General features: G+C 41.4%; 1 protein-coding gene across 1 annotated transcript in view; it reads left to right on the top strand.

The window, feature by feature from the left end:
- Window positions 1-5,813: 5,813 nt before the first annotated feature.
- The window catches only part of MPZL2 (myelin protein zero-like 2), a 10,578-nt gene continuing 3,669 nt past the window's right edge, over window positions 5,814-12,722 (top strand). Inside the window, exons 1-5 of the mRNA XM_004689214.2 lie at window positions 5,814-6,100; window positions 7,047-7,213; window positions 7,481-7,691; window positions 10,058-10,205; window positions 12,423-12,498. Of these exons, the coding sequence (XP_004689271.1) occupies window positions 6,043-6,100; window positions 7,047-7,213; window positions 7,481-7,691; window positions 10,058-10,205; window positions 12,423-12,486 (648 nt within the window). The 5' untranslated portion in view covers window positions 5,814-6,042 and the 3' untranslated portion in view covers window positions 12,487-12,498. The remainder of the gene's footprint in view (window positions 6,101-7,046; window positions 7,214-7,480; window positions 7,692-10,057; window positions 10,206-12,422; window positions 12,499-12,722) is intronic.

Here is a 12,722-nt window from a genome sequence, read left to right on the forward strand (position 1 = left end):
CAACATTTCCATGAGTATAATGGAAGGTGGGTTCCTTTTCCTTAGTATTTCCTAAACTAGTCCTCGGCAAGTTCTGGTGAAAATTCCCCCAACCCACTGTGGAGCAAAATGACTAGTGTAAGTCTTTCTCCATATACCACCTGCCATGTCATTTGCAACACCCACACTGTTCTATACCATACATAGTCCTCTGATCGTGGCCTTGGAGGTTTTAGCAATATCAAATTACTGACAGCAGTTTAAACCCTTGGTCTCAAGTTTCAGATTGATCTTCTTGAGGACCAGTGACAATTTCTGGGTAGTATGCACTTTGAGAAGCACTGTCTGATTTTTTTCAGTGAATGAATGGGAAGTCCTAAAAAATGTATAATTGCAATACTTGAGAAGTACTTAACTAAAAAACAAAACATAAAACCTGTTTAGTTTTATTTAACCTAGTGTTCCCCCTTGAGTACGGAGTCTTTTCTTCATTCAACACCTACTAACTCCTTGAGGAATGCCTGCCTAGGGCTTGTTAATGTAGCAGTCCTCTAGAATTGCTTGCAGTTTCTAAGAACTCAATCACTGATCTTGTACTTTTTCTGGTTAACTTCTCCCTAAACAGACCGCTCCTTCCTACTACTTTAATTACAGATTTCATAATTCTCTTTCTTGTGACATCATCTCAAGCCTGATGATTCTGCAACACTCTTTGTTCCTCAACTGGTTGCTGCAAAAAAGAATAAAGAGAGCCTCCCTCGTGGTGCAAGGGGTTAAAGCCCAGCACTGTGAGGCTACATGCAGCCACTGCAGCACAATTTCCATCCCAGGCCAGGGAGGTGACCCACATGGCACAGCAGACCTCTCTGTCTTGCCCGCTGCCCCCTTCAGCAAGTGTATTTCCAAAGATCTGCCTGTTCTGCTTCCCACTCTGTCTCTGGTGAATCCTCTCACCCCATTGCACCTCTGGCCTGTACTCCAGTTCCTATATGCATAAATAAACAAATCTTTAAAAAAAAGAGTAAAGAAAGAGGAGTTACATCATTAAGGACTTTGAACAGAAAATTGCTGAGGTTGAGTAGAGAAGAGAACAGAATTACTGATTAGGATTTCAAGTTAGATCTTGCTAAAAGTCTCTTTAGTAAACTTCCACTTGCTGCAACTCAGTAACAGGCTAATTGCAAGTTCAGTTTTCCTCCAAGAAGCTTAGATCTGTTTTCAAAGGTAAGTGTATTGTCTCAGTGATGTTTGTGGAGCAAAATATTTAAAGGTGCTGAAAATTATGAAATGTACAAAACAAGTATATGCCATTCAAAGAGTTTTGACAAATGCATAAGCCTATTAACGAAACCCCTATCAACAAGCTGAACATTAGTATTATTCTAGAAATTTCCCTCACGCCTTTCTAGTCAATTCCTGCCTCCATTCCCTCTAGGACAAATACTATTATGATTTTTTTCCCATCAAAAGTTTTGCTTCTTCTGGAATGCCATGTAAATGGAATCAAAGTGTATGTGCCACTTCAGTTTGGCTGCTTTTGTTAAACATAATATGTATGAGACTCATTCAGTGGTTGTGTGTATCAATAGTTTGTTCCTTTTCAGTTTCTAAAGAGTGTCCCATTGTATTTTTACAGTGTTTATCTGTTCTTTTGTTCATTTTCAATTTGGGACTATTATGAATAAACTACAAATATTTCCATACACATGTTTTTTTGTGGATATATAATTGAGTTTCTTTTGGGAAAATGCCTAGGAGCAGTTTGCATGTTTAACTTTATAAAAAGTGTTCAGACCTTTTCCTAAAGCAGTCACAAGGACAGTTTTCAACATCTCTCTGGACTAAGCAGAACCACAGACAAGGAAGTTTTACTGAGTGTTTTCGATGGGCACTGAGCAGAGAAACTTCCTTAAACACAGTACTTCACCTGAGTCCTATACCACGCCTATCGGGTAGATATTTATTTTCCTCATGTTACATATGAGCTGATTGAGGCACAGAATATTAAGTAACTGCCCAAAGTCACACAGCTAGTAAGTGGCTGAACATGCATTTGAATGTAAGTTGAAGCGGCCATTTCTTTTCTAAGGAATCAATTAGTTTCCTAAGAATAAAAATTGCTTATGGTACTATGGAGACCACCTCTATATAGCAGTTATTTGTTTACATACACACTCCATCTCCCTATCCTCTTTAGGCTGATTTTTCTCCTCAGGCAGATTATCTTTTTCTACTTTGTATGCCCCAACCCAGCATATAACAAAAAGAATGAAAGTTGGTAATGGTAACTATAAAGATACTGTGTTAATCAATACACACTATAAATGTACATAATACAAAATTCTCACCGGCTATTTAGACGTGGTACAAATGGAGAACAGCAAGACAGACAGATGCATCTATAGCCGCCTGGAGATTTTTCAAAGTGATCTTCAAAGATACTCCATCTCTCGAGCCCAGTGCCATCCATCTATCTTCTCTTTAGAAGAAGTGAAGGTTTCGACCTCAGAGTCTCTTCTTTGGCCTGATTAAAAAGAGCTTGCTGCTTCTCTGTAATTAAAAGAAGGGAGCCTGAGGCTTTCCTGGAGAGGTGGATGAGCTGCACTGAGGCAGGGAGAGTATATTCTCGCCCACTGTTTTTTACACCAGCGGTGCTCAGTCTCAGCTCCAGATGTGCTTTGGGTTATGTCTAGGCAACGAGACACAAGTCCACCTCTCATTTAGGTCTCTGACTTTCTCTCTCGTAATGAAATTTATCCAAATCAGAGGGAGTTAAAAAAATCATAAAAAGAGTCACAGATTGGAGGTGTTGGGAAGGCTGGAAAGTCCCTGAGTTCTGAAAACAGTATGAAGTTTGTACTTTCATTCTGGCTCTTATCCTTGGGGTCCTATGAGAAAGTAGAGAATGTGATGTTTTATGTCATGCAGCTTGACTTACTATTTTTTATGGTACTGGGAAATAGCAAAATAATTCCACTCCTCTTGGGTCACATATAAGCTACCCCCAAAGTTATGGTAATTTTGTTAGGATCAAGTCCATACTCCTCAGGATGGTGTTTGAGGACCCTCGTATCTGGGCCAGCCTCCTGGCTTTCCACTCTTTCCTGTGTGCAAGGTTTGGGGAACAGCTTGCAGGTCCCTGTAGATACTACATTCCAACCCATTTGCCCCAACAAGAATGTCTTTGTTCCTCCTCCCTCTTCCCAGAATCCCTATTCATCCTAAAGGTCCCAGTTGAAAAGTCACAAATATGGCAATTATTTGTTTACATACACTCCATCTCCCAATCCTCTTTAGGCTGATTTTTCTCCTCAGGCAGATTATCTTTTCTACTTTGTATGCCCTAATGCAGCAAATGACAAAATTGAATATATCTCCATAAGAAAGACAAAAGGACAGAGACATCTGAGTAAACAATGAACCGCCCTAAGAGCTAAATTATTTGTTTTCCTTGCTTCACAGAATGCTACTTTCATCTTGTGGAGAAAATAAAATGCTTTTGGCTAGGCTGTTAAAACAGCAGTCCTTCCATATAGTGATAAGTTCAGTTGTCCCTCCTGTCTTTAAATAAAGCTCTCCTTACTGGCCAACGTCAAGGCATCTATTAGAATGTGCTTTCAAAACTATTGATTTATCACACATTGTAATGACAATTGGGATTTTTTCTGGACAACTTTAGAAAAAGTGATGTCTTTGAAAACTTCACTTTCCTTCCTTCTAATCTCAGAACACCTTTTCTTCCTTTTCGATCACATGCTGAGACATGAGCTATAACTTGGGCCTCTCCAGCTCTGATTCAGGCCCTACTGGCTTACATCTGGGGGCCACTGTCCTTTCTACTTCGTATTTTCTGTTCTTCATGAGTGCAGTCCTAGGTCTCCTCCCTCCCTGCCTGGGGAGAACGGGGTGACTGGAGCCACTCCTGTTAACTGGAAGGAATTGGGCGTTTCTGGGCACGAAGCCAGGAACTTGAACTTTGCTGAGGAATGGGATCTGGGCAGCTGCTGACCCTCAGAACAGGGCTGGCAGCCAGCTCGCAGGGCGCCCGGCTACCTGGGGGAAAGTCTTCTGCTCCTGACAACAGGCATTTTGTTCAGTTCTCCTGTTCTGATTCCTCTCCTGCTGCTTTTCTGCCATTTCCTGAGCCCTTCGGTAATTCTACCACTTATTAAAGCTTGCCATTTGCTGGAGACTTAAAAGTCTCAGACTTTGAGTCTTTTTCCTGTAAGAACTATATTCCACCTCCCCAATCCCCCCACAAGTTGAAAGCTGAAGGAGAAGATCAAGTTTCCTTAACTTCTTTTCTTTCAGGTTCCTGGAGCTGAGCTCTTTGGACCTACACGCCAGAGGGCCTATTTATCCTATCACCATTTTAAAGGTTCCCCAGCATTCTGTTTGAGGTTGATCTCTGGCCTAGAAGATGACAAAGGAATCAAATACTCTACATTCAGAAACACTCTTCAGAATGCTGAAGATCAGAAGGCTGCTGATCTTCACTTGCATTGTGGGTTTCTTAGTTCTCACTATTGGTTTTTGTTGTTGTTTACCTTTATTTATTTTTTTTGTCTCTGGGATCACATTCCTCATTTTTCTCTGTTGCTTTTCTTTTCTTTTGCTGCTCTTTTTCTTCTCTTATGTAACCTGCCTATCTTAGTGGAATTTTTCTCTTTTCTTCCTTCTTTATGATGTTTGGTCTGCTGTAATCAGAATGCCCCTTCCTCCCCCCTCCCTGTCTTCTGGGCTTTAACCATGGGTTTATGAATCACTGAAAAGCTTCTAGTATACTAATCTGGGGGTCAGGGCAATGTGTCTGTACTCAGGGTTGGATTCCTGGGCAGGTCTGCGGCTTAACTCAGGGGTGCCCTTCATTTCCCTCACTGCAATTTCAGTGTATCTTAAGGGCCTGTAGCAAGGGCCCACCTCTTCCCAGACCAGGAGATGCCCTTTCTTACTTCCTCAACTGGGAAAAATTTCTCAGAGAGACAACTGCCCTGAAATCTGAGTCACTGAAAAGTTATTTTGAAAACATTTTCCTTGACAGTCCTCTGCCTGATTGTTCATATTAACTGGCATTTTGTGGAAAGAACACAAGATTTAACACTAGATTTAACACTAGATTTAACAGTGAGAAGAGTTCTGGTTTTGCGGCTTATTGGCTGTGCAACCTTAGGCACATTACTTAACTTCTCTGGGCTCTTAGTGTCCTCACTCGTGAAATGGGGATGACTCGTGGGAATATTGTGAAGGTGAAGTGGCAAGGCAGGAAAGCACTTTCACACTGTATTGAGCTGGTAGAGTAAATGAGCAGGGAGGATGCCCTGATGCTTCTTTAGGTCCTTTAAAGATCAAAGTTTATTACACACTGAGATTTGTCTTAGTCATTTCATTTAGGCAGGCTGGGGGGAAAGCTACAAGCTAGAAAAGGCACAGAAACCCCTGTGATAACATTTCACTAAAATTGAAGGTATAAGCTGTAGGTATGTGGCTGTTTTGTCCATGGAGGAGCTAAGGAATTCTGATTAGCTTGAAGTTGCTACGAACTCACTCCCATTCGAGGCTAATATGGCCCGAGGGACTGGCTTTGGGAAAAAGAGTACCTGAGGTAGTCTCAACATTCACTTCCCCCGCCAGTGTAAAAGCCTGTTGAAAAAGAGTGTGGGATCAAACCCATAGCAGCCTGGGACATTTCAGACCGGCACCACCTCCTTGGGCTGTTCCAGGGGCCAACCAGAGGCCAGAGCCTAGTCAGAGGGACTGAAAAGTAAAGAGAAGATTGCAGAGCTTGGGACTTTGTGCAGACGTGCCTGTGAGTTTAGAGGGCGGGCAGGCGGGAGGAGAGAGAGGAGGGTGCTGGGAGCTGAAGCCCCACCTTTCATTCCTGAGAAGTGTACAGACGTTTGGGGATGAGTCACAGGCTCCGGTGCGCCGGATTCCCAAAGGTGAGGGACTGAGTCCTCTGTTCTGGAAAACGCGGGGCTCGCGCCTCCCAGAGTGGCCTTGGCTGGTGTGTGGAGCCCTGGGTCTGCCCGGTCTGGTCTCTGGGGCCAGGGCTGGCTTTCCCTCATGTATGGCAAGAGCCCTACACGCGCGGTACTGCTTCTCTTTGGCATCTGGCTCACAGGTAAGCGCCTGGGGGCTTCTCTCAGCATTTCCTTCTTCCTTGCCCACCCTCTAAAGTTAGCTTATTGTCTGAGAAGTCACTGAGTTTTGCCTGGGAACCTGAGCCACCGTTGAAGCTGATCTGAGTTTTGACTTTACTGAAGTTGGTGCATTGTTTTTGGGGACTTGCTTTTGGACAAACAGGTTTAGGTGTGTTCCGGGCACAGAGAGGGCTTTCTAATCTCAGGTTACAAACCATTTTTGGGGTGGCTGCTCTGAGCCTCACGCAGAGGGCAGGACTTGGTTGTTGGATTTCTGTGTGGGTCTTGTCTGGGACTCTCAGCAGCACTGGGCAAGCTGAGGCTGTTAAGGAGAGAGACCCGCTGTGATTCTGAAGCTGCCCGGACAGGCACATTCTAAATGTAAATATCATTGTAAAAATACCCCGTGGTATAAAGGGTTCAGGGGAGCTGGTAAGCAGAAGCTGTCTGGGTTGTTTGATTCATTTTCTGCGGTAGACTCCTGGCCAGTAAGAAATGCACTTAACAAGGGCTCTTTCTGGAAAACTGACCTGTTGAGGGTCCCTTACACACATTGAGACTAGATTATGTTTAGTACAGTCTAATTCATGTTATGATTAATTTTGATTTTCTTTTTCTGCTTTCAGTTTTATTGAGCATTGCTTGTAGTTTGTTCTAAGAGTTTTGAAGTAGGTACCCTACGCTTAGAGTTCTGTGCTTTGGAGAAAGTGAGAGCAGAAGGAGGATTGCTGGGTGGTATTTTTAGATGTTATATGGAATGGGAGTGTCAAGGTTGCATCCAGGTAGGAGTATACAGACGCTGGGTGAGGTAAATTTCAGAGCTGGCATGTCTCAGATCTTTTATGCCTTCCTAGACATTTATTTTGGCCGCGTCAGCAAATCCCTCACTACACACTCCCGTTAACCCTTCTTTTTCCTTTATTGCAGCTCTCTGGCCGATAGCAGCTGTGGAAATTTACACGTCCCGCGTCCTAGAGGGTGTCAACGGGACAGATATTCGGTTAAAATGCACTTTTGCCAGCTTTGCCCCTGTGGGTGACTCACTAACAGTGACTTGGAATTTTCGCCCTCAAAATGGGGGACCTGAGCAGTTTGTAAGTAGATTATTGCCATTTTTCAGGGGGCCTTGATTTGGAAAATAAGCTAGTCCATTTTTCCTGACCTCCCATATTTTTCTTAGCAACAAGCACAGGGTAAAGCTGGGAGACCACTCTTGGGACATAGATTGACCTGTCTCAAGCGAGTGACTAGGGAAGGGAAATCAAGAGGTTATTATAGGAGAAGTACAGATGGGGCAGTCAGCCTTGCTGGCTCCCTGGCCCAGGTGCTCAGTAAGATCGTTTGCCATTTCTCCTTTCCAGGTATTCTACTTCCATGTGGATCCCTTCAAACCTATGAGTGGACATTTTAAGGATCGGGTGGTCTGGGATGGGAACCCTGACCGCTACGATGTCTCTATCATTCTCTGGAAGCTGCAGTTTGATGACAATGGGACGTACACCTGCCAGGTGAAGAACCCACCTGATGTTGATGGGCTGATCGGGGAGATTCGGCTCAGCGTCGTGCACACTGGTAGGTCACTCCGTGAAAGTGGTTTGGGGAGGTGTGAATGCTGGTAGAGAAGAGAGAGGCAATCTCTCGCGAGGACTGAAAGAGTGGACTTCCCCTTTGGAAGTCACAGAGGAAACTGAAGAGGCTTGGGATAAAAAAGTGAAAGGCTTTGTTTGGCTATGGAAAGAAACAAAAAAGTAAAGCAAAGGGGCCCAGGGACTCTATTACAAAAATGGCATTGAGATCTTGAAAAGGAGAGGAAGCAACTCTCTGATAAAGGGCTAACAATAGGTCTGTTCATTCACTCAGCTATTCACAAGATACTTACTGAGTACCCACTCTGACAGGCAGTGTCCAAAGTGGTTGGCATGCACTGTCACTTAATCCTCACAGCCACCTAGGAGGAGGGTGCCAATAATGGCAGTGTTTATTGAGTACTTCCCACGTGTCACAGGCTTTACATGACACATCTTATTTAGTCTTTATATGTTAGTTTATTTACTGCCCCCATTTTACTAATGAGGAAGCAGGATCATAGAGGTTTTGTCTAAAGGCATGTAGCTGATTAATAGAATTCAAACCCAGGCATCTTTGACCCTCAAATTTTGCTTTAAACTAATGCATTGAGTTGTCTGCAGTCCTGTCAAGGACAATCTGGAAAATGGTGCCAGATAGCAAAGAACAAAGACCAAAGAACTTTAGTGTTGTAAATCTGGTTTTGAGTTACTACTGCTATTACACAGCTATAAGAAACTCCCCCCCACCCTTTGCATAGTGAGAATAAAATAGCAAGAATTATGGTGAGGATAAAATGAAATAATAAATATAAAAAATGCCTCAACCTTGAATTGTATTGAAAATTATAATAGTTGCCATAGATTGAGCATTTATTATGTACACTCACAGCATGGGGCAATTTCTTAATAAGAACCCAAGAAACAGATTCTGTGAGCTGTAATTTATATGTTGAGGAAACTGAGGCTCACAGAAATTCTCCCCAATCACACTGCTCTGCTATCTACCTGTCTCTGCTAAAGTAATACCAGCATATGCTATTACTTCCAAACATATATGTCTGTAAAGTGGTGTGATTTCTCCTTTCCTTCCTTGTGCCAACCCTCTAGGCCCTATCAATTGATGGCCATTTGAGTAATGCAAGAAGTAGATGGAGGAGGAGAGGCCGTTTGAGTAATGTCAGACATAATGTAACATCTTTGGAATGGAGTCTCTTCATCTACAAAATGAATAGGTTAGATAAGAATACAGTGGTTCTTAAACACATTGAGAACACTAAGAATATAATGAAAACTGTGGTCCTACACACACACACACACACACACACACACACACAGCACACACTCACAAGACATTGATCTTGGACCTCTGGCACCACCACCATTGTCCTCAGGGCCAGGAACCCCTGGTTAGACATTCTCTTTTAATATCTTTTCTGGTTCTTAGGGTATATTGAAGTTTAAATTAGAAATTGCTATGAAAGATAGGAAACCCAAGCTTCATATACTCTAGCCTGGTTTAAGGACTCTTTTATTTGTACTACTTATCCAGTGGACTATACTTACTGATCTACTTGCCTGTGGTCATGAGTTTCTTGAAGATTTTTCCTTGGCTTTGTACTTCCATCATAGTGCCTGGAACATGGTAGACCCTTAAGAAACTTGAGTGAACAGGGCCCTCCCTGGTGGCACAGCGAGGTAAAGCACAGCACTAAGAAGCTAAAGCCACTTCAGCATGAGTTCAATCCCCAGCCCCGGAGGTGACCCACATGATGCAGCAGACCTCTCCTGACCCACCTGCTGCTCCCCTCAGCAGTGGACTTCGTCGATCTGCCTATTCTGCTCCCCTCTCTGTCTCTGGTGCAGCCTCTCACCACCCCTGTACCTCTGTATGCATAAATAAATAAATCTTTAAAAAAAACTTGAGTGAACAACTGGCTGAATGAGCGGCATCAGGAAGAAGTAATTTGAGCAATCGATTTGATTAGGTCAGCAATAACCTTACTCTACTAGGTAGTTCAACTGGCCTAGTGGCTCTCAAAATTTGAGCATGTATTAGAGTCACCTGGAGGACATGTTAAAACAGATTGCTGGGCCCCACCCTTAATTCAGTAGTAGGTGTGGGGGTGGGGCCCGGTAATTTGCATTTCAAAGTCCTCAAGTAATACTGCTGCAGCTACTCCTAAGACCATACCTTAGGAACCACTAAAGTAGGCTGTATGGTTTTCCTATAGCTTCTAGTTTTTGTCAGCTAATATGGCAGGAGAAAGGAAGATTCCAGTTAATAATGCAAATAAATCGCTAAAATATCTTTACATTTTATCACCATCCTCCTCTTTTTAGAAATTCTGACTTGATCTTTCTCTTTCACAGCTAGCTTCTCTGAGATGTACTTCCTGGCTCTGGTCATCGGCTCTGCCAGTGCACTGATGATCATAGTAGTGATTGCTGTGGTCCTCTTCCAGCATTTCCGGAAAAATCGATGGGCTAAAAGAGCTCATAAAGTAGTAGAGATGAAATCGTAAGTCTGGATAGTTCTGGGAAAGTCCTCTTCTCGCACTTTTACTGTGACTGTATTTTGTGGTGGAGCTAAGTAATCATTGAACAGGTGTTCTTTCCTTTGAGTAAGTCTTAAATGAAAGAATTCAAATTCACATGACTGCTAAATTAGGGTGTGATTAATAACGTTACAAATGATTTCTTAATTTTACCTTATACTTTATTGTGTATGACTTTACCATTAGGATTTTCTATTATACAAGAAATGCTTGTGTAAAGCTTTTCTAGGATATACCTTACTTTTTTTTAAAGATTTATTTATGCACACAGAGCTGGAGTACAGGTCACAGGTACAGGGGTGGTGAGAGGCTTCACCAGAGACTGAGTGGGAAGCAGAACATGCAGATCGAGGAAGCACACTGCTGAGGGGAGCAGCGGGTGGGTCTGGAGAGGTCTGCCGCGCCATGTGGGTCAGCTCCTGGGCAGGGGTCCAACTCATGCTGCAGTGACTTTAGCTTCTTGGTGCTGTGCTTTAACCTGCTGCACCACCAGGGAGGGCCTGATATTCCTTACTTTTAATGTAAAGCATACATTTGTAAAAACCACTGGGTGGTCAGCAGGGGCACTATGAATGAATATCTAGGAAAGTTAGCCATGCCCAATCAGTATTAAAAACATTTTTTGGGTTTTTTTTTCCATTAAAATGTTTTTCTTCTTTCAATATTTTCCTAAGATAAAATTCACATAATATGTAATAATATTCACATTTCATATAAATGGAATCTTATAGTATATGGCCTTTTGTGTCTGGCTTCTTTGTGTGTTTTCAAAGTTTATCTATGTGATGGCATATCGTCATGCATTTTATGTGTAATCTTCCATTGTCTGTAGATAACATATATATATTTTACTATTTTACTATTCAATTAGTGGACATTTAGGTTTTCTTTTTTTTTTTTTGCTATTATGACAAAAACTGCTATGAACATATATGTACAAGTTTTTGTATCTATATTTTCAACTTTTTTGGATATACATAGGAGTGGAATTGTTGTGACATATGGTAACTCCATGTTTGCCTGTTTCCAAAACAACTACACCATTTCATATTTCTACCAGTAATTTATGAAGATTCTAATTTGTCTACATCCTTGACAACACTAGTTATTGGCTAGACTTTTGCTTATAGCAATCTACTGGATATGAAATGGTACCTCATTGAAATTTGATTTCCATTTCCTAATGACTAATGGTGTTGAAAAAATCTTTCCATGGGCTTACTGGCTATTTGCATCTCTTATTCGGAGATATAGAAATTAAAATATTTTGCTATTTAAAAATTGGATTGTCTTTTCACTGTTGAATTCTAAGGGTTCTTTATATATTTTGGAGTATCCAAAGTGTATTGTTAGATATATGATTTACAGTTATTTTCCCCTAATCCAGAGGTTACCGTTTCATTTTCTTGATAATGTGCTTGAAGCACAGTATTTTAATTTTTTTATGAAAGCCAAATTTTTTCTTTGTTGCTGGTGCTATAGGTGTTACCAAAGAAACCACTGCCTAACCCAATGGGTCATGACAATTTCTTCCGATTGTCTTCGAGGGGCTTAGTTCCTACATAGAGGTCTTTGATTAATTTTTGAGTTAATTTTTGTATATTAGAAAAATTGTGAAGTAGGGATCCAAATTCATTATTTTGCAGTTGCAGTTTTTCAAGTGCTCCAGTATCTATTATTTCTTTTCTCAAAGACATATTTGCTAAAGTAGATATTACTGAACATAGAAGCCTAATGGACCTAACTCTGAGATTTTGATTTGAGTAGACTATATGCAATAAAGATGACTTCTAGGTCAATACAAAACATTTTCTTTTTGAATAAAGAGTGGACTTAGATAACACATAATGTAATGTCATTTAATAATTAAAATTATAATTAATAAATTATAAAGGTAAACTAAGGTATGTCCTTTAAGCCCCTGAAATTTCCAAATTATATCCTCTTATAAAATATTCTGGACAATGTCTTAACTTCAGATAACCAGAGTCATATGGAGTCACATGGAGTCATATGAATGTTTACCAGTTGGTTTTGTCCTCTGTATGCTTGGGTCTACTTGTAGATCTATTCATGTAATTCTTCCCAAGTTATGGGGAGATGTCAGAAGCTTTGCAGTGTTTGCCTCCCTTGTTTCTTGTTTTGTTTAGCTCACTTTAGTTTCTGCTACTTTGTTATAGGAAAGAAGAGGAAAAGCTCAACCAGGAAAAAAAGGTCTCTGTTTATTTAGAAGACATAGACTAACATTCTTAGATGGTAAGTTTCCTAAGTGGGTTGATATTTCCCCCTTAGCTTCCTTGTCTAGTCGGTCTCTAATGTGGATCTTCCAGATTATGACAGTCAGTGTTTCCTATATGACATTTGAGAAGCTGGACCAGGGAGATAAGTGACCCTTCAGTTTTAGCTATTACTTTCTCTTTGAGTGTATTTTGTGCAAAAGATTCGGAGGTTAGATCATGACACCTGAGAGCATTCTAAGA

The sequence above is a fragment of the Condylura cristata genome, unplaced genomic scaffold (assembly GCF_000260355.1).
Source record: "Condylura cristata isolate star-nosed mole 26May11 unplaced genomic scaffold, ConCri1.0 scaffold00025, whole genome shotgun sequence".
NCBI classification, from domain to species: domain Eukaryota; kingdom Metazoa; phylum Chordata; class Mammalia; order Eulipotyphla; family Talpidae; genus Condylura; species Condylura cristata.